We start from the raw sequence: 26,399 nt of genomic DNA, 5'->3' as shown, positions 1-26,399 counted from the left end.
TCCTTTTGTTTTTGATGCAACAAAGAATTCGCTAACTATTTTGTGTTTCCTTTCGGATATCCTGATATCGAATTGGATATCAGGAAGTAGTAAACTTCCTTGGGTATATCTATTAATTTCCTTGTGATTTTTTTATTATCTTTGTGACTATTTAGTAAAAACAGATTTTCAATTAGGAAATTATAGCACTTGGTGGACATTTCATCTGTAATTTGCAACTTGTATATATTAGGAAATGCAGATATATAAAGTTAAAATGTCTGACATAAAAATTAGTAAGAGAACATGAAAGTTTTTGTTATGTAAATTGATACTCACCAGGAAGCATAGTATAAGAACACAGAGGTCAAGGACCAAACACAGTGACTTCAACTTTTGTAGCTCCTGAAAGTTAGCACAATAGCTGGTTAGCATTATTTTAAAAAATGAAATGTCATTATTTGGAACATGTCCCAAGACATGGAATATATGTTGTTTCATGTATCTTAAAATAACGTTCTAATTTTTTATCGTGGACTCAGCATTAGTAACATAATATTGTTAGCTCATAACTTTTGATTCTCAAGCAATGGGGCTAATTTTTCATTTTTGAGTGCTTAGCAGATTGAGGAAAAGTGCTGCATATTCGTCCTTCCAGAGTCTGAACAACCAAGAATTTAAAAGAGAAAGCTTTGGCTTAAGTGTAATTGTTTTGTAGTGGACATTTTCATTTGTTCATTTGGTTTTATTTTACAGTTGCAGTTCTATGGCATCAAGATTCTGTAAACTCATATTTGAGATGATATCACTTTAACTTGATCACATTTATTTCTCTTGACAAAGAATAGATAAGGGAGAAGTCTTCCTATTAAATAGAAGAATAGATGAAAGCATAACTTCATACATAGTCTAGCTTTAACATTGTACTGAGTCATTGTGTATACAGTGAGTGTGCTAAAATCTACTTTTTGTTTTGCAACTGAGTTCCATTGTATCTAGGACATGAACAGTGTTATTTAGATCTGTTTTCTTCTAAGGTGTCTCAAGGTTTGTGATAAATTTTTGGAGTCAGATGGCCTGAATTCTTCTTTTATACCACTTCACACAATGGCCTGTAAGCTCCTCTAGTCAACCCTGTTGATAGCTTCAATGTGGGAGGTGAACACTGTAAACCTTGAAATAATCATAGCAAAAGTTTTTCACTAGTTTTCTTGAACAAATGTCACATGTTGTTTTTATTATACTATATTTCATATGAAGCTTAAAATCAAGCAAAATTAGTTTTAAATATATACTTTAGAACAATTCTCTTTCAGAATACATCTGACAGTAGTCCATCATTCAGAATTTTAAAGGACCGTAAGTTACAGGTGGGAGAATAGGGAATGGCTTACTTTGTTGGAATCACTTACTCTTCTAGGTGATCAACATGAATACTTTCCTTTGCTTGAATAAGTTTTCAAAATGTAATACAGTTTATGACTCACTGTTATTTTTTTAGGTACTTATTCTCACAGTAATAAAAAGAATATCTTATTTTTTTTTTACTCTCACCATAGATTTATTCACAAAAGACCACACTGGAAATAATCCAAGTGCCCGTTAATGGTCACACTCATGGTGTAATTCTATAGAGCATTGAAGTAGTTCACTGAAAACGAACACAGGAACATATGAATAATTCTTACAAACTTCACATCAAGATAAGGAAGGCCTATAGAAAAGAGCCAACCCAGAAAGGCATCCTGAATATTTGTATAGAATTCACACCAAGAGAGACATGTTAGAAGAGACATATTGGGAATGGTGTGAATTGAGAGATGTGCCCGGAAGCAGACAGAAGATAGGGGTATATGAGAGTCTAGCAATGTTCTCTCTCTCTCTCTCTCTCTCTCTCTCTCTCTCTCTCTCTCTCTCTCTCTCTCTGTCTCTCTCTCTTTCTCTCTCCATCCCTCCTCTCCTCTCCTCCTCCTCCTTCTTTTTTTTCTTTTTTTTTAATTAGGTAATTTCCTCAATTACATTTCCAATGCTATCCAAAAAGTCCCCAGTACACTACCCCCCCCAGTCCCCCACCCAGCCACCCCCACCCCTTGGCCCTGACATTCCCCTGTACTGGGGCATATAAAGTTGGCAAGTCCAATGGGCCTCTCTTTCCAGTGATGGCCTACTAGGCCATAAAAGAAAATCTTATAAGCAGCCCTTAAAAATGATATTTCTGATGGATGGTTAACATTTAACATGAAGTTAAAGGGCTTCATATTCCCAGGTACTTACCTTGGAGAAAATTCTTAGCCAGTTAATATGTTGTTCAGAAACACTTTGGTCAGTTAAGTTTGAGTCGTAGAGTATAGAGGACCAGAATTATCAGTACAAATTTATATATATATTGAGATTTTATTGTCTGCTTTATTCTTTTTTTCTTCTTCTTCTTTTTTAACTTTTTATCTTTTAATTGGGTATTTATTTCATTTACATTTCCAATGCTATCCCAAAAGTCCCCCCCCACTCCCCCACCCACTTCCCTACCCACCCACTCCCACTTCTTGGCCCTGGCATTCCACTGTACTGAGGCATATAAAGTTTGCACGACAAATGGGCCTCTCTTTCCACTGATGGCCGACTAGGTCATTTTCTGATTCATATGCAGCGAGAGACAAGAGCTTCGGGGGATAGTGGTTAATTCAGACTGATTTCCAGATTGGTTGTACAAGCTTGCAATCCCACCAACAATGGAGGAGTGTTCCTCTTTCTCCACATCCTTGCCAGCATCTGCTGTCACCTGAATTTTTTAGCCATTCTGACTGGTGTGAGGTGGAATCTCAGGGTTGTTTTGATTTGCATTTCCCTGATGATTAAGGATGTTGAACATTTTTTCAGGTGCTTCTCTGCCATTCGGTATTCCTCAGGTGAGAACTGGCGGTTCCTCAGAAAATTGGACATAGTACTACTGGGAGATGTAGCAATACCTCTCCTGGGCATAAACCCAGAAGATGTTTCAACTTGTAATAAGGACATATGCTCCACTATGTTCATAGCAGCCTTATTTATAATAGACAGAAGCTGGAAAGAACCCAGATGCCCCTCAACAGAGGAGTGGATACAGAAAATGTGGTACATTTACACAATAGAGTACTACTCAGCTATTAAAAAGAATGAATTTATGAAATTCCTAGGCAAATGGATGGACCTGGAGGGCATCATCCTGAGTGAGGTAACCCAATCACAAAGGAACTCACAAAAAAAGTACTCACTGTTAAGTGGATATTAGCCCAGAAACTTAGAATACCCAAGATATAAGATAAAATTTGCTAAAAACATGAAACTCAAGAAGAACGAAGACCAAAGTGTGGACACTTTGCCCCTTTTAGAATTGGGAACAAAACACCCATGGGATGAGTTACAGAGACACAGTTTGGAGCTGAGACAAAAGGATGCACCATCTAGAGACTGCCATATCTGGGTATCCATCCCATAATCAGCCTCCAAACGCTTACACCATTGCACACACCAGCAAGATTTTGCTGAAAGGACCCAGATATAGCTGTCTCTTGTGAGACTATGCAGGGGCCTAGCAAACACAGAAGTGGATGCTCACAGTCAGCTATTGAATGGATCACAGGGCCCCCAATGGAGGTGCTAGAGAAAGTAACCAAGGAGCTAAAGGGGTCTGCAACCCTATATGTGGAACATCAATATGAACTACCCAGTACCCCCCAGAGCTTGTGTGTCTAGCTGCATATGTATCAGAAGATGGTCTAGTCAGCTATCAGTGGAAAGAGAGGCCCATTGGTCATGCAAACTTTATCTGCCTCAGTACAGGGGAACGCGAAGTCCAAGAAGTGGGAGTGGGTGGCTGGGGGAGTTGGTGGGGGAGCAGGTGAGGGACTTTTGGAATAGCATTGGAAATGTAAATGAAACAAATACCTAATTACAAAAAGTTTTAAAAAAAGAATATAGAGATATAGAATCTAAAAAAGAAAAAAAAAAAAGAAAAGAAAGAAAGACCATTAACCTCACAATTGAAAACTTGTTGCTGTTGCTAGTCACATATTCTCTATCTTTGTCTCTAAGTATCTCTGTCTGCCTGTCTTTCTCTGTCTCTCTCTGTGTATCTGTCTCTCTCTCTGTGTCTCTGTCTCTGTCTCTCTCTCAGGGTACCATGGTAATAAAATTTATAGTTTCTGAAATAATGACTCTTACTCTTAGATTATGTTGGTTTCAGCTTTAAGTTTTGAAGTGTAACAATGAGGCAGTACTTTAAGTTTGAACTTAAAAGTTTTTACACATCTGATCTCATGCATTCTTTTCACATATCACAAAGTTGACTTAGCAAATTCATTTTTGTTTAATTCTGAGAGTAAACACAGAGCACTGTATTTCCAGTTGACTGAATGTTTTAGTTTGGTAGTGATCCATTTTTGTTTTTTAATTTGGAAGAGTTTGCCTTTAATTATGCAGGGTCAAACTCAATAATCTAGGTCAGTGATTCTCAGTTTTCCTAATGCTGTTAGCCTTTCCTATTCTTCCTCATGTTTTGATGACCCCAAACACAAGGTTTTGTGTTTTTGTTTTGTTTTTGTTTCTGTTTTGTTTTGTTTTTGTATTTTTGTTTTTATTACTTCCAAACTGTTTGAACTCATAATGTAATTATCTAATATATGGGATATCTGATATGTCACCCCAAGTGATCATGACCCACAGGTTGACAACCACTACTCTAGGTGGTCTTGAAATTAACAATGTCTTCTGAGTGGCCATTACTTCAGCTTTGAGTTACCAAACCAATACTCACATATTATTTTAAAGAATCCAAAGACACAGAAATACACATACACAAAAATACACATACAAACACACAGAAACACACAAACAAACAACCACGTGTTTGGTTTGAGATATTCCCTTAAATGTTGCAAAAATGAACATGCAAAGAAATCACCTACAAAATCACAACCAAAACTAAACAACCCAAACCAAATCAAACAAAACTGAGCCAAAAAACTTAAAAAATGCCATTGAGTTAGATTTATGTTGTCAAGCTCCTGAAGATGGAGCCTACCCTGAAGTGTGGCTCATACACATAGTGAGACTCTTTTGGAGAAAATACCAATCACGTATTAATTGCAAATAGCTTCCTTGTAGTAATGGAAGCCCATGTGCTCTCCCTATCTCAGTGCAAGGAGTCCACTGGGCTTGACCCTTTGTAGGCATTGCACTTGTTGCCTTGAGTTCATGTGTGTCAGTCTTGATGTATACAGAAGATGCTGTTTTCTTGGAATCACCAATATCCTCTGTTTTTTCTATCTTTTTTCATGTGTATGATGGGAATGCTTTGATGAAGATATCCCTCTTAGGAGTAAGTGCTCCAAAGTCTTTCATTCTTTTTACATTTTCCTGTTGTAGGTCTACGTTTGAGTTCAAATCTCTGGTAAGAGGAATGTTGCCCACCGCTTTTGTTCCCCCTGGTAAGAACACACTCAGGGCAACCGGAATCTTCTGCGGCACAAGCTTTATTGCTTACCCCATCAGGAGCCAGTGGAGAAGAGAGCCAGAGAGAGAGAGAGATGGCGGAGCCCCCTCCCTTTTATGGAGGACTGTCCTCCGCCTCGGACGTGTCACTCCCTGATTGGCTGCAGCCCATCAGCCAGAGTTGTCGTCACGGGAAAGGCAGAGCACATGGGGTGGGAAACTACCCCAGCGCATGTGCAGATGGTTTGTTTGTTACTTAGAACACAGGTGTCAGTGCCATCTTATAATGGCGAATGTGAGGACGGCTCCTTACATCTCCCCCTTTTCTTTTATTTAAGAGCAATAGGCCACCCATAATAATGAGAGTGGAGATAGAGGTCAAATCCACAGTGTGCAAAATAGGGGCTTTACACAAAACCTCCTCCCAGGCTCATCACCCGAAGGGGTCTTGGTCCGCTCCCGTGTCGTTTTTCCTGGGGGAAGGACACTTGGACACTCAACCTTCTTGAAAGATGACATGTCTCCCTAGAATAGGCTCATAAATGCCACAGAGCCCTTCTACTGCAATGCTTAGCCGTGCAACTCTCTCGGGCTGCTGAAGCACACTCACTCTATCCCGTGCAATGAGACTAGCCTCGTGGGGTGCAAGAGCTGAGTGGCCAGCGACCTATTGCTTAAGCATAGATAACCATATATCAGGGGAAGCACCATGTTCTAGTGCTGCAAGCGCCTGGGAAATAACCATGTCTCTCCTAGTTTGGGCCTTAAGCTTACAGACCAATCAGAGAAGCAACACTAATCCACAGCAAAGAACAGCTCCAAATAATTCTACCCCCACCCATTCTTTAAAGAAGGAAAATGTTGAAAAGATAGTCCTTAGGTCAGGGACAGGTCCAAGTGCGTGGGGCAAGTCTCAATTTTCAAAGGGTCTGTTCAAATTTAGCCGTCCATTTCTGTATCTCCCAACACTGCTCTCCCTTTGTTGTTATCGCACTGGACATCACCAAGACGAGGGACATCAGTATTCCCTTGGTCAGTCTGGATTTTTCGGGTGAGTCTTTCTGGTATCCAAAATGGGTTGTCTTCATTCTGTGGAAAAACACAAACAGCTCCCCTGGATCCTATCAAAATAGGATCCGGTCCTTTCCATTTGTTACCTAAAACATCTTTCCATTTAACCATCTCTTTGGGCCTATCTGGCTCTGAACAATGATGTTCAGCCGCTGTATCTTTGTTAATTGTCCAGTGGCTTCACCTGTTCGGGAGAGCGCCTTCCAGGCCTTAATAGCCGTGGAGGAAATTTGGGCATAAGCTCCCCAGTGATAATTTGTTTGATCAGTGGTATAAGCTCCCTGACCCGTTAACAGGTCAAAGGTCCAATCTCTCTGCTCTGGAGTCAAAGCGGCAGCATTTGCTCGGGCCTGCGTTTGTGCAGCCTCTTGCCATAGTGCTCTCCATTCCATATATTTGCCCGCACTGGGGAGAGCGGCTTTTGCAATCATTTGCCAGATGGCAGGAGTTAATGCCTCGCCAGCAAGCCTGCCTAACTGCACCAAGGTGAAATTAGCATTGGCTCCATATTTACGAACGGATTCGGCAAGCTCTTTAATCTGTGTATAATCTACCGGAGCGTGAACACACCCACCCTCAGCTCCTTCAAAGACCAGAAATGCCTGTTGTATCTTCCTTTGTGCCTCTCTTGAAATGAACGAGTCCACGCACTGCCTCTCTGCACAGGGCTGACGCACTACACAGGGAGGGGGCTCGCATAGGGCGGAGGTGCACTATGACCTTGAGGCCAAGCAGCAAGCTGGCCTTTGCCAGCTGCTTTTGGCTTTTTTCTTGACCTATAAGCTCGCATTTCTCTCTTATAACGAGCTGCTCCCTCCTCTAAGTCTGTTTTCTCAGAAGAGCTAATTTCTTTATCTGATTCACAGCTACTAAGAACTGGCTCTTTAAACTCATCTCTTTTCTCCTCTTTCCTTCTAATCTCTCCCCAGGTATTTTTCCCTGACATTAACTTTTCCTTGGGTTCAAGACCCGTGGAAAGGCCTGTATACTTATTTGGCGCGCCATGTTTCCTCTTTGCTCCTGCTCTCTCTCCCCGCTTTACTTCTGATAGACTGTCTTGAATTTTGTCCAGAATTCTCCACCCTGCCTTAACCACTTGTTGACATGTGAAAAGAAATAAAAGGGCTTTTAACACTAGAGAAAGTTCAAGACCAGACATACCTTGTAAAGCTGTAACGAACTCGCATCCGTTCCCCAGCTGAAGAGTTCTGAACCCACGCCGAATCCTTCTCAACAGTCTGTTTTGTGGGAACACTTCATTACCACAGTTCCCCAGCTGAAGAGTTCTGAATCCATACCGGATCCTTCTCAACAGTCTGTTTTCCGGGAACACTTCATTAACCGCTCCTTTCCCGTGATGTAGTAGCTCGCGGGTTTCGGCACCATTTGTTGCCCGCCGGTTTTGTTCCCCCTGGTAAGAACACACTCAGGGCAACCGGAATCTTCTGCGGCACAAGCTTTATTGCTTACCCCATCAGGAGCCAGTGGAGAAGAGAGCCAGAGAGAGAGAGAGATGGCGGAGCCCCCTCCCTTTTATGGAGGACTGTCCTCCGCCTCGGACGTGTCACTCCCTGATTGGCTGCAGCCCATCAGCCAGAGTTGTCGTCACGGGAAAGGCAGAGCACATGGGGTGGGAAACTACCCCAGCGCATGTGCAGATGGTTTGTTTATTACTTAGAACACAGGTGTCAGTGCCATCTTATAATGGCGAATGTGAGGACGGCTCCTTACAGAGGAAGCCTTCTTAATGAGGACTGAGTGAGGTACTTGTATATTGGTATAGCAGTATGTCATTTTATGAGATTTTTTTATAGCTATACAAACACAGTACTCCTACTTAGTTATATTTTTCTGCAAGCTATCTTTAACTTTAACTAGTTTTATTATACATTCCTTATTAAAACCACCATGTTATGTTATCTAAGTAATAATGCTACACTCTGTATTTGGTTGACTTAAAACACTTCTTCATTGGTGGGGCACTTATGGGGCACAAGATGAAGTGCTCCTTCTACAGAGAAGCCACCAGGCATCCCTCCGGGTACACCTCCAGCAATGTGGCAAAACTTGGTAATGATAGGATTGTAAACTTTCCCTAGTTTTCTGCTGATGCTCAAATTCTTCCTTCTCTGCAGTCTGGTTCTTACCCAGTCACCTGATGATTTCATTATACTTGCCAAGAATCTTTTGTGTGTCCTCATCATTCACATTTTTTTGAAGTATCTCATCCTCAGCAGTTGTTTTCAAGTTGAAGGCATAAGACTCTAGTGATTTCTTGGAGGAAACCTCATCTCTCTGCTTCTTATCCTCAGCTATGTATTTCTCAGCTTCTTGGGCCATGCACTCAATATTCTTGCTCAGGAGGCTCTTGTCATTGGTTATTGAGAGCTTGTTCTCCTTTCTTTTGCTTTTATTTACAACAGAAACATTGAGGATGCCATTAGCATCAATGTCAAAAGAAACTTCAAACTGAGGAACCCCTCAGAGTGCTGGAGGTATGCTTGTATACTCTACCTATCCAAGCAGGTTGTTGTCCTTGGTAATGAAGGTCCTTTCATCTTCATACACCTGAATGAGTACATCTGGCTGGTTGTCAGAGTAGGTGGCCAAGTCTGTGTCTGCTTGGTTCAAATGGTGATATTGTGCTTGATTATTACAGTCATGACTCCACTTGAAGTTTCAATATCTTGGGAAAGACTTGTGACATCTAAGAGCAGTAAATCCTTAACATTCTCATACTTGTCTCGAGATAGAATTGCTGCCTGGACTGCTGCACCAAAATCAACAGCTTCATTGGTGTGAATGCTCTTGTTAATTTTTTTCCATTGAGGAAGTCTTGCAGAAGTTTCTGAATCTTGAGAATTCTTGTAGAACCACTCACCATGCCAATATCATGGATATGTGCTTCTCAGTTTGACATCTCAAAGAGCCTTTTCTACAGGGTAGTGTTCACCACAGATCAGGACACCATTCAATTGCCCAGTTCGAGCCTGGGTAATGGAGGTATAGAAGTCAATTCTTCATAGAGAGAATCAATCTTAATACTGGCCTGGTGCTAGAAGAAAGGGTGCACTTGGCTTGCTCACAGCCAGTGCAGTGTAGCCAGACAGCTCACTTGCTCTCACTTATGTCCATCTTTTTCTTTTACTTAAACTTAGCAAGGAATGGTTGGCTCTTAGGTGGTCAAAGTCTTTTCCACACAGTGGGTGGCTCTAGCTGTGGATTTGACTTCAAAATTCTATCCTCAATTGTGATAATTGACAGGTCATAAGGGGTACCTCCCAAGTCACAAATCAGCAAACTCCTATGAGGTCTGACCTTTTTATCCAAACCATAAGCAATAGCAGCAGAAGTTGGTTCATTGATAATTCAAAGTCTGTTGAGGCCAGCAGTAGTTCCATCATCTTTTGTTGCCTTCCTTTGAGAGTCACTCAAGTAAGCTGGCAGTGGGACCATAGAATTGATAAAAGTTTTTCAAAGGTAAGCATCTGTAATTTACTTCATATTTTTCAGAACCATTGAGTCTAATTCTGTGGGTAGAATCTTTTTCTTCCCTTTGCATTTGAATTCGATCTTGGACCTGCCTGTATCATTGATCACCATTAACTTCATGGCCAGTGCTTCATATCAGACAGAACAATTGCATCATCAAACCTAAGTCTGATCAGACATTTGACTTCAAAAATTGTGTCGGTGGAGTTCATTGCCACATGATTCTTAGCAGCATCCCCAGTTGATTCTGTGACATCTAAAGCAACATAGCTGAGTGGGTGTGTTTACCTTTGTCATTGGCAAATATTTATTCATTTTCATACTGTAAAAGACAGGAGTAGGTGGTGCCAAGATCAGTGCCAACAGGTCACTTGGACATGGTTGCTTTTATATAGGCCCAGTTCTGCTGACAACAAGACCACACAAATCCCCCAATTCTGTCTCTGTGTTCAATGAACACACCTACTGAGTTTATTTAGCTTTTTTCATATATAGTTCTGTCCAGATCTGAACACATGGGATTAGATAGCCTGTGTGAGAGCTTGTCCCTGAACTAGAATGTTTCTCCTTCTCTCAGCAGTCATTAATCACATGTAGCTCCTCATCTGGTGGAAGTATGAAGTAGTTCTTCGGACCCCATGGGTTGTAACCTGCAGCTGTCACTATACTGGCCAGCTCTACATCTTTTTATGTTAATGTAGCTCTCTATTATAAGATAAAAAGATTTCCCTTTCCTTTAAAACCAATGTGGTCTATTATAGATACACAACTGTCCAAAATATGGGGAATAAGTACATGGAGTGTCCAACATGAACCGATGCAATTGTCATGGAAAGGCTCATGGAGATGAGAAAGAAAATGCAGTACTTGAGAGCAGAATTCAATAAAGGGATAGAGACATTGAACATGAAGCTGAAAAATCACAATAATCCGATGGAAGAACTCAAAGGACAGCCTTACAAATAGAATTTGAGAAGCAGAATAAAAACTCTATCAGGAAGCAAATATAGAATAGATGAAATCCTCCAAATTAAAAATATTTACACAAACACACACATACACACACACGGAACATAGAGGATATGTTGTATATCATGAAAATACACAAGGCTATGCACAGGCTTAGGAGGTAGTTTTCCATTGCTTATATACACCATCCTATGAAATGCACATCGATTATTATAATACCTTTAAATATAATGATCCGCAGAACAAAGAGTACAATGTTTTACTTAAGTGAATTGTGAAAATATGAAATTAGATGAAGAAATACTGTTTGAAATAGTCATAAGTATTTATGTATTTCTGTAAGAAGTTATCATTTTTTTCTATGATTTTAAGAACATATATCTTTTTACATTATGATATCTTTGAGGGCAAATAAAACTTTTTACTTCTTCATTGTAGCAATTAACATCATATTTTTATACACAACTCACCCACTGCATGTGAAGAGTCTGCTTTCATGAGTTCTTAGGTGGTCAGTATTACAAGTATTCTGGGTATGTTAAGGATTTACATGTAGACTTTCTTCTTGTCATTGTCAACTGCATAACATCACAGCTATTCTCATAGTACTTATTTTGTTTTAGGTTTTTAAAATGATGTGACCCAAGAGCTTCCTCCCTGGTGACTAGCTGACATAATTCCACAGAGTAGCATGCAAGATACCAAGGGAGGAGGGCATCCAACATGCTTACCCAGCTATGATGCCTATGAACCACAACAGTGATTAATTACCATGACATTGTAACTCTATAGGTGCAATAGTGCTACATGTACCTTGGTATCCAAGAGCTTAATTGGATTTCATTCCCACTCAACAAGAGAGCAATCATGTCTGGGACTGAATCTGTAACCAAGAGCTTAATTGGGTTTTATTCCCACTCAACAAGAGAGCAATCATGTCTGGGACTGGATCTGTGTCAAGAATCGAGGAGGTATATTTGGAGGTCTACGACATAGAAGAACTATTATATAAAGATAATGAAAATCAAAGAGAGAAAGAGGAGGTTGTTGATGTAATCCTGGACCAAAGTGTGGAGATGGTAGTTGAAACAAATACTAGACCAGAGGGAGGAAGACAAAGAGGAGGAGGAGGAACATGAAGAAGAGGAAGTTTTGAAGGAACTAGTGTTCATCTAGGATCATGTTGTCCGATTGGACCACTTTGACACTCACCAGATAGTGGGAGAAAGAAAATAAACAATTCTAAATTAGATATTTTCACAGAAAATTGTTAGCATATACACTCAGCAAGGTATAATTTTAGATGTCTTCTTAAAGATCTACTGTCCCAAGACTTGTGTTGGCCTGAGTTTTTCTCCTTATTTTTTTTTTCAATATTCTGTCACACTGGAAGCAGAAGAATTTAGAAATTTCATGTTGCAGAAAAAGTCTTTTGATTTATACTAAAGGTTGTTTTTACTGTAGAGAAGCATGTAACAATTAGGCTCAATGAGATCAGATTGACCTCTTGCTTATTAGCTGCAAGGACCTGGGTTGATTCCCCTGGCCTCCTTCTAATGTCTTGGTCTTTACCCATATTTACCCTGACTTTAATACACTCATTGCTATTACAGTGTCGGAAGTGAGGGGAAATACATAGTATTTGTCTTCTGATATGGGTTACAGTGCTTACTACATTTTCTAGTTCCACCTGTGTTTCTGAAATTATCATATTGTTTTTCTTTTAAAATTAAAGTAAACTTGAAGGGAAAGTGGTGCAGATTCCCTAGAAATAAAAAAGAAAGATGCTGAATAAACAGAGTCCAGTGTGGGTAATGCGATCAGAGATCTGGGCTAGTGGTGACTTGTGTTAGGTCAAGGAAATCCATCCATTTGGAATATGAAAATCCCACATAGAAGCTTGTTACTTCATATTCATTACACATTTATAAACAAAATTGAGGCCACTCAGCATTTTAAAACAGGATGGAATGTTATGAAGTGTGAAAGGTTGGCCTTGGGATGAAGATGGAACTGCCTTCCAGGTTCCTTTTCTGCCTTTTGAGTCACTTGAGAAATGGACATGTCTATGCCAAGTATAGACTATGCTCTGAAAAACAGGCTCCATAGATTCCTATTTTGTGTTTATTTATTTTGGAGCCTCAGTAACCTGTTATATGTTTTTAAGCAAAAGTCCTCAAATACACTCAGAGAAAAAAATTTCCCCTTTTGCTCTGAGCATATAGGTTCCCATTGAAAGCCTAGATGACATTAAATGGAAAGGAAGTATTATGAACAAGTTCTTAAGCCGGCTCTTAGTATACGTGCTCACTAAAATGCATTCCAGATCATTCATGCCATATATACTGGGGAATATCTTTGTCACTCAAGTCCATAAAATTGTGGTCATTTTTTTTTTTTTTTTTTTTTTTAATATTTTTATTACATAATTTCCTCAATTACATTTCCAATACTATCCCAAAAGTCCCCCATAGCGCCCCCCACTTCCCTACCCACCCATTCCCATTCTTTTGGCCCTGGCATTCCCCTATATTGGGGCATATAAAGTTTGCAAGTCCAATGGGCCTCTCTTTCCATTGATGGCCGACTAGGCCATCTTTCGATACATATGCAGCTAGAGACAAGAGCTCCAGGGTTCCGGTTAGTACATCATGTTGTTCCAACAATAGGGTTGCAGATCCCTTTAGCTCCTTGGGTACTTTCTCTAGCTTCTCCATTGGGAGCCCTGTGATACATCCAATAGCTGACTGTGAACATCCACTCCTGTGTTTGCTAGGCCCCGGCATCGTCTCACAAGAGACAGCTATATTTGGGTCCTTTCAGCAAGATCTTGCTAGTGTATGCAATGGTGTCAGCGTTTAGAAGCTGATTATGGGACGGATCCCTGGATACAGCAGTCTCTAAATGGTCCATCCTTTCATCACAGCTACGAACTTTGTCTCTGTAGCTCCTTCCCTGGGTGTTTTGTTCCCAATTCTAAGAAGGTGCACAGTGTCCACACTTTGGTCTTCATTCTTCTTGAGTTTCATGCGTTTAGCAAATTGTATCTTATATCTTGGGTATCCTAAGTTTTGGGCTAATATCCACTTATCAATGAATACATATTGTGTGAGTTCTTTTGTGATTGTGTTACTTCACTCAAGATGATGCCCTCCAGGTCCATCCATTTGGCTAGGAATTTCATAAATTCATTCTTTTTAATAGCTGAGTAGTACTCCATTGTGTAAATGTACCATAATTTCTGTATCCATTCCTCTGTTGAGGGACATCTGGGTTCTTTCCAGCTTCTGGCTATTATAAATAGGGCTGCTATGAACATAGTGGAGCATGTGTCCTTTTTACCGGTTGGGACATCTTCTGGATATATGCCCAGGAGAGGTATTGCTGGATCCTCCGGTAGTACTATGTCCAATTTTCTGAGGAACCGCCAGACTGATTTCCAGAGTGGTTGTACAAGCTTGCAATCCCACCAACAATGGAGGAGTGTTCCTCTTTCTCCACATCCTCGCCAGCATCTGCTGTCACCTGAATTTTTGATCTTAGCCATTCTGACTGGTGTGAGGTGGAATCTCAGGGTTGTTTTGATTTGCATTTCCCTGATGATTAAGGATGTTGAACATTTTTTCAGGTGCTTCTCTGCCATTCGGTATTCCTCAGGTGAGAATTCTTTGTTCAGTTCTGAGCCCCATTTTTTAATGGGGTTATTTGACTTTCTGGAGTCCACCTTCTTGAGTTCTTTATATATATTGGATATTAGTCCCTTATCTGATTTAGGATAGGTGAAGATCCTTTCCCAATCTGTTGGTGGTTTTTTTGTCTTATTGATGGTGTCTTTAGCCTTGCAGAAGCTTTGTAGTTTCATGAGGTCCCACTTGTCAATTCTCGATCTTACAGCACAAGCCATTACTGTTCTATTCAGGAATTTTTCCCCTGTGCCCATATCTTCAAGGCTTTTCCCCACTTTCTCCTCTATAAGTTTCAGTGTCTCTGGTTTTATGTGAAGTTCCTTGATCCACTTAGACTTGACCTTAGTACAAGGAGATAGGAATGGATCGATTCGCATTCTTCTACATGTTAACAACCAGTTGTGCCAGCACCATTTGTTGAAAATGCTGTCTTTCTTCCACTGGATGTTTTTAGCTCCCTTGTCGAAGATCAAGTGACCATAGGTGTGTGGGTTCATTTCTGGGTCTTCAATTCTATTCCATTGGTCTATTTGTCTGTCACTATACCAGTACCATGCAGTTTTTATCACAATTGCTCTGTAGTAGAGCTTTAGGTCCGGCATGGTGATTCCACCAGAGGTTCTTTTATCCTTGAGAAGAGTTTTTGCTATCCTAGGTTTTTTGTTATTCCAGATGAATTTGCAGATTGCACTTTCTAATTCGTTGAAGAATTGATTTGGAATTTTGATGGGGATTGCATTGAATCTGTAGATTGCTTTTGGCAAGATAGCCATTTTTACAATGTTGATCCTGCCAATCCATGAGCATGGGAGATCTTTCCATCTTCTGAGATCTTCTATAATTTCTTTCTTCAGAGACTTGAAGTTTTTATTATACAGATCTTTCACTTCCTTAGTTAGAGTCACGCCAAGATATTTTATATTATTTGTGACTATTGAGAAGGGTGTTGTTTCCCTAATTTCTTTCTCAGCCTGTTTATTCTTTGTGTAGAGAAAGGCCATTGATTTGTTTGAGTTAATTTTATATCCAGCTACTTCACCGAAGCTGTTTATCAGGCTTAGGAGTTCTCTGGTGGAATTTTTAGGGTCACTTATATATACTATCATATCATCTGCAAAAAGTGATATTTTGACTTCCTCTTTTCCAATTTGTATCCCTTTGATCTCCTTTTGTTGTCGAATTGCTCTGGCTAGGACTTCAAGTACAATGTTGAATAGGTATGGAGAAAGTGGACAGCCTTGTCTAGTCCCTGATTTTAGAGGGATTGCTTCAAGCTTCTCACCATTTACTTTGATGTTGGCTACTGGTTTGCTGTAGATTGCTTTTATCATGTTTAGGTATGGGCCTTGAATTCCTGATCTTTCCAAGACTTTTATCATGAATGGGTGTTGGATCTTGTCAAATGCTTTTTCCGCATCTAAGGAGATGACCATGTGGTTTTTATCTTTGAGTTTGTTTATATACTGGATTACGTTGATGGATTTCCGTATATTGAACCATCCCTGCATCCCTGGGATGAAACCTACTTGGTCAGGATGGATGATTGTTTTGATGTGTTCTTGGATTCGGTTAGCAAGAACTTTATTGAGGATTTTTGCATCAATATTCATAAGGGATATTGGTCTGAAGTTTTCTATCTTTGTTGGGTCTTTTTGTGGTTTAGGTATCAGAGTAATTGTGGCTTCATAGAATGAGTTGGGTAGAGTACCTTCTGTTTCTATTTTGTGGAATAGTTTGTGAAGAACTGGGATTAGATCTTCTTTGAAGGTCTGATAGAACTCTGCACTAAACCCATCTGGTCCTGGGCTTTTTTTAGTTGGGAGACTATTAATGACTGCTTCTATTTCTTTGGGGGATATAGGGCTGTTTAGATCATTAACCTGATCTTGATTCAACTTTGGTACCTGGTATCTGTCTAGGAACTTCTCCATTTCATCCAGGTTCTCCAGTTTTGTTGAGTATAGCCTTTGGTAGAAGGATCTGATGGTGTTTTGGATGTCTTCAGGATCTGTTGTTATGTCTCCTTTTTCATTTCTGATTTTATTAATTAGGATGCTTTCCCTGTGCCCTCTAGTGAGTCTGGCTAAGGGTTTATCTATCTTGTTGATTTTCTCAAAGAACCAGCTCCTTGATTGGTTGATTCTTTGAATAGTTTTTCTTGTTTCCACTTGGTTGATTTCACCCCTGAGTTTGATTATTTCCTGCCGTCTACTCCTCTTGGGTGAATTTGCTTCCTTTTGTTCTAGTGCTTTTAGGTGTGTTGTCAAGCTGCTAATGTGTGCTCTCTCTAGTTTCCTTTTGGAGGCACTCAGAGCTATGAGTTTTCCTCTTAAAAATGCTTTCATTGCGTCCCATAAGTTTGGGTATGTTGTGGCTTCATTTTCATTGAACTCTAAAAAGTCCTTAATTTCTTTCTTTATTCCTTCCTTGACCAAGGTATCATTGAGAAGAGTGTTGTTCAGTTTCCACGTGAAGGTGGGCTTTCTATTATTTATTTTGTTATTGAAGATCAGCCTTAGTCCATGGTGATCTGATAGGATGCATGGGACAATTTCAATATTTTTATATCTGTTGAGGCCTGTTTTGTGACCAATTATGTGGTCAATTTTGGAGAAGGTACCATGAGGTGCTGAGAAGAAGGTATATCCTTTTGTTTTAGGATAGAATGTTCTGTAGATATCTGCCAGATCCATTTGATTCATACTTTCTCTTAGTTTCACTGTGTCCCTGTTTAGTTTCTGTTTCCATGATCTGTCCATTGGTGAAAGTGGTGTGTTGAAGTCTCCCACTATTATTGTATGAGGTGCAATGTGTGCTTTGAGATTTACTAAAGTTTCTTTAATGAATGTGGCTGCCTTTGTATTTGGAGCATAGATATTCAGGATTGATAGTTCCTCTTGGAGGATTTTACCTTTGATGAGTATGAAGTGTCCCTCCCTGTCTTTTTTAATGACTTTGGGTTGGAAGTCAATCTTATCAGATATTAGAATGGCTACTCCAGCTTGTTTCTTCATGCCATTTGCTTGGAGAATTGTTTTCCAGCCTTTCATTCTGAGGTAGTGTCTATCCTTTTCTCTGAGATGAGTTTCCTGTAAGCAGCAAAATGTTGGGTCTTGTTTGTGTAGCCAGTTTGTTAGTCTATGTCTTTTTATCGGGGAGTTGAGTCCATTGATATTAAGAGATATTAAGGAAAAGAAATTGGTGTTTCCTGTTATTTTTGATGTTAAAGTTGGCATTTTGTTCTTGTGGCTGTCTTCTTTTAGGTTTGTTGAGGGATTACCTTCTTGTTGTTTCTAGGGCGTGGTTCCTGTCCTTGTATTGGTTTTTTTCTGTTATTATCCTTTGAAGGGCTGGATTCGTGGAGAGATAATGTGTGAATTTGGTTTTGTCGTGGAATACTTTGGTTTCTCCATCTATGTTAATTGAGAGTTTGGCTGGGTATAGTAGCCTGGGCTGGAATTTGTGTTCTTTTAGTGTCTGTATAACATCTGTCCAGGATCTTCTGGCTTTCATAGTCTCTGGTGAAAAATCTGGTGTAATTCTGATAGGCTTGCCTTTATATGTTACTTGGCCTTTTTCTCTTACTGCTTTTAGTATTCTATCTTTATTTAGAGCATTTGTTGCTCTGATTATTATGTGTCGGGAGGTATTTCTTTTCTGATCCAGTCTATTTGGAGTTCTGTAGGCTTCTTGTATGTTCATGGGCATCTCTTTCTTTAGATTTGGGAAGTTTTCTTCTATAATTTTGTTGAAGATGTTTGCTGGTCCTTTGAGTTGAAAATCTTCATTCTCATCCACTCCTATTATCCGTAGGTTTGGTCTTCTCATTATGTCCTGTATTTCTTGGATGTTTTGAGTTAGGATCTTTTTGCATTTTCCATTTTCCTTGATTGTTGTGCCGATGTTCTCTATGGAATCTTCTGCACCTGAGATTCTCTCTTCCATCTCTTGTATTCTGTTGCTGATGCTTACATCTATGGTTCCAGATTTCTTTCCTAGGGTTTCTATCTCCAGTGTTGCCTCATTTTGGGTTTTCTTTATTGTGTCTACTTCCCTTTTTAGGTCTAGTATGGTTTTGTTCATTTCCATCATCTGTTTGGATGTGTTTTCCTGTTTTTCTGTAAGGACTTCTACCTGTTTGATTATGTTATCATGTTTTTCTTTAAGGATTTGTAACTCTTTAGCAGTGTTCTCCTGCAATTCTTTAAGGGATTTTTGTGCTTCCTCTTTATTGTCTTCTTCCTTTTTAGCAGTGTTCTCCTGCATTTCTTTAAGTGTGTTATTAACGTCCTTCTTGAAGTCCTCTATCATCATCAGGAGATATGCTTTTAAGTCCGTGTCTAGCTTTTCCGGTGTGTTGGGGTGCCCTGGACTGGGTGAAGTGGGGGTGCTGGGTTCTGATGATGGTGAGTGGTCTTGGTTTCTGTTAGTAAGATTATTACGTTTACCTTTCGCCATCTGGTAATCTCTGGGGTTAGTTGTTATAGTTGTCACTATTTAAAGATTGGAGCAGAAGCTGTGTTCCACTCACCAGCAGTCCCAAAATCCTGCGGCGGGGGTCGTGGGTAGCTGGCGGGTGTCAGGCAACCCTGCGCTCCCGCTACCCTGGCGCTGATCCGGCCGGGTGAGGCCTGTGGCCCTACTCAGGCTGGTTTCTGCTTCCCTAACTAATGCAGTCTCAGGTCCCGCGCAATTGGATTGGAGCAGAAGCTGTGCTCCCCTCACCAGAAGTCTTAAGATCCTGTGGCGGGTGTTGTGGGCAGTTGGCGAGTGTCAGCAGACCCTGCGCCCCAGCTGCTCAGGTGCTTTTCTGACCGGAAGAGGCTTGTGGCCCTGTGTGGGCCGGATTTCTCTCTCCCCAACCAGAGCAGTCTCAGGTCCCGCGTGATTGGACTGGAGCAGAAGCTGTGTTCCACTCACCAGCAGTCCCAAAATCCTGCGGCGGGGGTCGTGGGTAGCTGGCGGGTGTCAGGCAACCCTGCGCTCCCGCTACCCTGGCGCTGATCCGGCCGGGTGAGGCCTGTGGCCCTACTCAGGCCGGTTTCTGCTTCCCTAACTAATGCAGTCTCAGGTCCCGCGCAATTGGATTGGAGCAGAAGCTGTGTTCCACTCACCAGCAGTCCCAAAATCCTGCGGCGGGGGTCGTGGGTAGCTGGCGGGTGTCAGGCAACCCTGCGCTCCCGCTACCCCGGCGCTGATCCAGCCGGATGAGCAAAATTGTGGTCATTTTTAATGCCAATAAGTTTCAGAATATTGTCCAGAGTCTGTACTTTAAAAAATAAGTTTAGCCTCGCATCAGGGAGGCCAGATTTGTTTTATGTTCCTATATAGACTGAGTAGTTTACACTATAAGATCTTTCAATATAGACCAAAGAGAGGCAGAATGGTTGTCCCTGTGTGTAAATGCTGTGGTGGTATCATGTAAAACCTGCAAGACTAAAGAAAACTCTGGTTTTATTTTTTGTCCTTAGGGAAATAACAGTGGTACAGGTTTCTACTTCCTGGAATCATAAGATTAGTTGTGAGATATTCAGACTCACACCTGATTCCTTCTTATAAACTCAATTCCTGTGAGTTATTTAATATTGTGTAGATTTCTAGACAGTGCTTGTGTAGGTACAGCACTTGGTGAGTGCTCAGTGCCTCACTTGCCAAGCTATCCCCCAATTAAACGTTTTTCCTAAGGTTCAATGATAAAAAAATACACAGCAGAAAAGTATTGAGCAATGCACTCAGAAGTTGGAGTGCTTTGGTTAGATTAAAGGTGAAGAAGTTCTTTAGTTGCAGGGAAGTCTTTGAAATGAAGTGTAAAACTATAGAACACAAAAGGCCATGTCAACCAGAGGCACAGTGTGTGCTCTTGTTCCTGTGCTGCTGATCCTAAGTCAAGTTGGTCTGGAGCTGATGTTTTTGAGACAATACCCATTCATCCACTCATCTGTTGAGTCATTTTCCTAATTTGTCATCTGCCACATTGCCTTTAGCAGTTCTGGCTAGTGGGGAAGATACCATCTCTCTAGTCTGTCTTTGGATCAACAGGTAGGACTCTCAGTTCCTTCTCTTGCAGGTTGTGTTACTGGATGCTGCCATGTTTCCTGTTTTGAAGATAATGGACTGAAGCTCTGAAACTGAAAATCTGCCCCAATTAAATGTTACTCCTTATAAGATTTGCCTTGATCATGGTGTCTGTTAACAGCAATAAACCCTAATTAAGATATATATCTTAAAAATCTTGCCCTCAATGATCATTACACTGCTGGCTTTTAGTCTCACTTCTGTCTTTCCTTGCAACTCCATAGGAAATGACAGTCCTATTTGACAAATTCTCTCCTCTCCTCCCCTCACAGTTCTGTTTTTCTCTTGCCCCACCTCACAGCATACCTCTTTTATTGATGTGTTAATGAAATATAATATTTCTAGACACATCTATGGGACTAGTTTTCTCTTCTCTCTTATAACTTCATTGAATCATTTCAGGCAGTAGCTAACAGGAGTTCCATTTTAGAGGCTGATGACCCTGGGTCCATATTCAGGATTTCAATTTTAGTTGCCATAGAATAAATTCTCAGTGTGGGGAAGGTTCTTCACATTTTTTTTAATTGTTGCTGCAACTAAGGGTTAAAATGAACATTCCCATTTCCTAAGGAGATTCTGATATTAATCTTAATCATATCTATTGATAATCTTTTTTGATATATGTATCATTTTCCTGTTTAGTGTTTGAATACATTTATTTCCTCATAGTAAAACTTGAGATTGTAGTTTCTTTAGTAATTCAAAAGCACTCTCTAATTTGAAAATCCACAACTAATATTCTTTTTTTTCCAATTTTTTAAAGATATTTTCTTCTTTTACATTTCAAATACTATCCTGAAAGTCCCCTATACCCTTCCCTCACCCTGCTCCCCTACCCACCCAGTCAGCTCTTTGCCCTATCATTACCCTGTACTGGAGCTTATAATTTTTGCAAGAACAAGGGCCTCTCTTCCCAATGATGGCCGACCATGCCATCTTCTGGTACATATGCAGCTAGAGACACAAGCTCTGGGGGTACTGTTAGTTCATATTGCTATTCCTCTTAGAGGGCTACACACCCCTTCAAATCCATGGGTACTTTTTCTAGCTCCTTCATTGGGGACCTTGTATTCCATCTAAAAGATGGCTCTGAGCATCCACTTCTGTATTTGCCAGGTTCTGGCATAGCCTCACCAGAGACAGCTATATCAGGGTCCTTTCAGCAAAATCTTGCTTGCATATGCAATAGTGTCTGCGTTTGGTGGCTGATTATGGGATGGATCCCCAAGTGGGGCAGTCTCTGGATGGTCCTTCCTTCCATCTCAGATCCAAATGTTTTCTCTGTAACTCATTCCATGGATATTTTGTTCCCTATTCTAAGGATGAATGAAGTATCCAAACTTTGGTCTTCCTTCTTGATTTTCTTGTGTTTTGTAAATTGTATCCTGGATATTCTAAGTTTCTGAGCTAATATCCACTTATCAGTGAGGGCATATCAATTGAGTTCTTTTGTGATTGGGTTACTCACTCAGGATGATATCCTCCAGATGCATCCATTTTTCGAAGAATTTCATGAATTCATTGTTTTTAATAGCTGAGTAGTACTTCACTGTGTAAATGTACTACATTTTCTGTATTCATTCCTCTGTTGAGGGACATCTGGGTTCTTTCCAGCTTCTGGCTATCATAAATAACGTTTCTATGAACACAGTGGAACATGTGTCCTTATTACATGGTGGAGCATCTTCTGGGTCTATACCCAGAGGTGGTATTGCTAGATCATTCAGTAGAACTATGTCCAATTTTTGAGGAAATATCAAACTGATTTTCATAGTGGTTGTACTAGCTTGCAGTCTCACCAACAATGCAGGAGTATTCCTCTTTCTCCACATCCTCACCAGCACCTGCTCTTACCTGAGGTTTTGATCTTGGCCATTCTGACTTGTGTGAGGTACAATCTTAGGGTTGTTTTGATTTGCAGTTCCCTGATGATTAAGGATGTTGAACATTTTTTTAGGTGCTTCTCAGCCATTCCTTATTTCTCAGTTGATAATTCTTTGTTTAGCTCTGTGCCCCATTTTTTTTTTTTTAGTAGGGTTATATACTTTTCTGGAATCCAACTTCTTGAATTTTTTATATATATTGGATATTAGCCCCCTATTTGATTTGGGATTGGTAAAGATTTTTCGCAATATGTTGGTTGCTGTTTTGTTTTATTGACTGTGTTCTTTGAGTTACAGAATGTTTGAAATTTTATGAGGTCCCATTAGTTGATTCCTGATCTCACAGCATAAGCCTTAATGTCCTGTTCAGGAATCTTTCTCCTGTTCCCATATCTTCGAGGCTCTTCCCCACTTCCTCCTCTATAAATTTCAGTGTATCTGGTTTTATGTGGAATTCTTTGTTCTACTTAGATTTGAGCTTTGTACAAGGAGATAAGAATGGATCAATTCACACCCTTCTACATGATAACTGTCAGTTCAGCCAGCACAGTTTGTTGAAGATGCTGTCTTCTTTCCACTGGATAGTTTTAGCTCCTTTCTCAAATATATAGTGATGATAGGTGTGTGGGTTCATTTCTGGGTCTTCAGTTCTGTTTCATTGATCTACCTGTCTGTCCCTGTACCAGTACCACGCTGTTTTTAATCACAATTGCTCTGGAGTACAGCTTGAGGTCAGGCTTGATGATTCCAGGAGAGGTTCTTTTCTTGTTGAGAAGAGTTTTTATTATCCTAGGTTTTTTGTTATTCCATATGAATTTGCCAATTCCTCTTTCCAACTCAGTGAATAATTGAATAATTGAGTTGCTTGCTGCCCTCGATATATCTGATTGAAGCCTCTCCTTCCTGTAATCTTGGTTGTTTCAGTACTCCTCATAGTCTAGCTTTCTCTGTGATCTTGTGATTCTGGGATCCAGTGAACCTGAGATTCTGGGTGTGGCAGTGTTCTTGGCAGTCAAACTTCCTTTGAGACCCTAAGATCCTACTTTGACCAAGCTCCTGTTATCCTGGGATCCTGGAATCCTAAGATCCTGTTTGAGTTAGAGCACCTGGAAGTGGTGTCTATTCTGGGGAGCATGGGGCTGTCTGCTGTGTTCAAACAAAGGTATAGCAGCACTAAACAGAAGGAACCTGAGGTGCTGGTCAGACAGGGCTTCTGTGTCCTTGCTCCTGCTGTCACAAGACCCTCATGGTCGTTTTTGAACAGATGCTGCATTCCACTCACCAATGATCCTAAGATGCTTATCATGCTAGGGCGCCTGTGGCATGGAGAGTCCTTTGGGGACTGTGGGAACATCTGCTGAGTTCTTGCTCAAGGTGGCCCATAACTGAAGATTTTAAGCATTTACACAACGTTTTTCTTCTTGACAGTTTCAAATGAATAACAACACAGCTATTCTCACAGTACTTTTTCTGTGTTAGGTTTTAAAAATTATGTGACCCAAGAGCTAGCTCCCTGGGGACTATCTTTCCTAATTCCATTACGTAGCATGCAAGTTCCAAGGGAGGAAAACAACCAACACACTTACCCGTCTAGGATGTCTATGAATTACATCAATGATTACCACAGCATTGTAACTCTTCTGGTTTAATAGTGCTATACAGGCCTTGGTAACCAACAGCTTTGATAGATTTGAGGCCCATTCAACAACAGAGTAATCATACCTGGGATTGTATCTGTGTCACTAACTAAGGCTACAGAAGTCAGAATTTTTGAGGAGAACATATAACCATCACTTTAGCAAGCCAAATCCCCAATTCTTTTCCTAATATTTCTTTGTCAGTGAAGTGGTTACCCCTCATCAAAATATTTCCTTTTGAACTAATGAAGAACATTAGCGAAAACTGAAGTAGATCACAGTGCAGAGAATAAGAGCCTGTGTTTTGCCCAATCACATATGGAACATAAGCAGCATAGCCCCTATACTAAGACTCAAGGATGATTGCAGATGATGGAGATGAAAGAATGTAAGTGCCTGAGGAAGAGGATGATTTCTGTGGGAATGCGTTTCTTCTTCTTTTTTTCATTGTCATCTTTTGTTTTTGGTTTAATAGCTGGGCATTGCAATCTGTTACCTGGGAAGCTTGCCCTTATCATTACTCTTAGCTCTCTACCTCACATTTTGCTTGATCTTTGGGATATTGTTACTTGTACCAGTTGGAGTACTGTCTATAGAAGTTGGAGTGATGTTTTCTGAAGCATATGAGGTATTACCTCTTGCCTCAGTTGGAATAGTATCATCTTTGGTAGTTGAGATAGTATCAGCTGCCACACCATTTCCCTAAGTATCAGGCTGGAGGATGGAAGGAGGTCAGATGGCGTTGACATCTATACATTTGCTGAAAAAGCATCAGAATTAGTGGTGATGGCAACCATAGTTGAAGGAGAAGAAGTGGCTTCCACATTTAAAGAGGGTGGCTTGCAATACTGTTTCCTGGGTGGTTAGAGAAGTCAGAGGAGAAATGGAGGGCAGAAGGGTATCTAAGACAGGAGCCTAAGACTGAAAGACAGGGAGAGAACAGGAAGCAGGTAGTGGATTAGGACAATACTTAGGCCAAGTACTTGTTTAGAGTGCCCCGATACTTTAGCCTTTACTTGCTTTCCCATACATGTAGGTTTTTCATGAGGTTTGTATTTAGGTAAGTTAACTTACTCTTCAGAAATGTAGTCTTTAGAGTTAGAATACAAACAGAAGAAAACAAAAGACAATTACATTCCAATATATGTCCAATCTCACTTTGATTTTTCTTGGAATGTACTTGTTCTTTATAGTTGAAACTTGTTATGAATATTTGTTAGAAGCAATATAGCCTCTTGTTATTTTTGGGAGCCTGTTCCTAGAGTGTCTGTGTGTGCTATGAATTGTACATATTCAAGTACTTCAGTTAATATGATGTATGATTTTCTTTTATCATTATAGGTTTTTACACACATTGAACAAACTTTGAATTGGTGATAATTCACATGTTCATATGAATGTTGTATATTATAACTTCTATGGATTATGAAAGGATTCATGGTAGAATAGAAGAATTGTGCTCAGTACACATGCAATATATATTTTGAAACTTTTGTGTGCATGGTTGGTTGAATCAACGGATGTAGAATCCTCTTTGGTTCAAATATAAGGATGCACCTTTCCCTTTAATTTTCAGGAAATGCTGTGTGTATATATATCACCATGTTCTGTGATTTGTAATTATTTGATGAGTGACATTCAGAGGACATCTTATCATCTTTTCATCTGCTTTCATGATTGTACATTACAGTCGTATTTCCCTAATAACCAGTTTGTGTCCAAGAACAAGTTTAAATTTCTGGAAGGTTTAATTGTATGCAAATTACACAGTAGAGGGTACAGTAGTCATAATGACTGCAAGTGCATGCTTTATAGTGCTGCCTGGCTCTTTATTTTCATTTTGGGTAATGTTTGCATAAAGGTGGTTTCATTAAAAGATTATTTCTCCCAAAATTCCACAGTTCTTTTGTTCATTTTATTCTGATTTCAAATTCATTTACTGTTTTCTACCAGATCCAAAAAATAATGGGGATATTTGGGAGAGGAGGTTAATTTATTAAGGTATTGGCAGGTGGCATTGGTTTGCTTCACTTTCAGAGGAGGCAGAGGAGTAGATATGCTTGGAGATCTAGGATGTGAATGAAGTGTTATCTAAGGATAATGATACTCAAAGGGAGGAAAAGGTGGTGCTTGATACA

General features: G+C 40.1%; 1 protein-coding gene and 1 pseudogene across 1 annotated transcript; both read right to left on the bottom strand.

Annotated features, from left to right (window-relative positions):
• Window positions 1-6,605: 6,605 nt before the first annotated feature.
• LOC147005194 (igE-binding protein-like) lies at window positions 6,606-7,684 on the bottom strand. Its single transcript, XM_085836366.1, is given in 2 exon segments — window positions 6,606-7,216; window positions 7,219-7,684. Coding segments are annotated over 2 exon segments (1,071 nt in total). The 5' UTR covers window positions 7,679-7,684.
• A 790-nt stretch (window positions 7,685-8,474) lies between these two features.
• Window positions 8,475-10,390, bottom strand: LOC147005193 (heat shock cognate 71 kDa protein pseudogene; annotated as a pseudogene).
• Between the last annotated feature and the right edge of the window lie 16,009 nt (window positions 10,391-26,399).

The sequence above is a fragment of the Mus caroli genome, unplaced genomic scaffold (assembly GCF_978045245.1).
Source record: "Mus caroli unplaced genomic scaffold, Mus_caroli_1 scaffold_4, whole genome shotgun sequence".
NCBI classification, from domain to species: domain Eukaryota; kingdom Metazoa; phylum Chordata; class Mammalia; order Rodentia; family Muridae; genus Mus; species Mus caroli.
The sequence above is the reverse complement of the archived record's forward strand: the minus strand, read 5'-3'. Positions and strand labels throughout refer to the sequence as shown.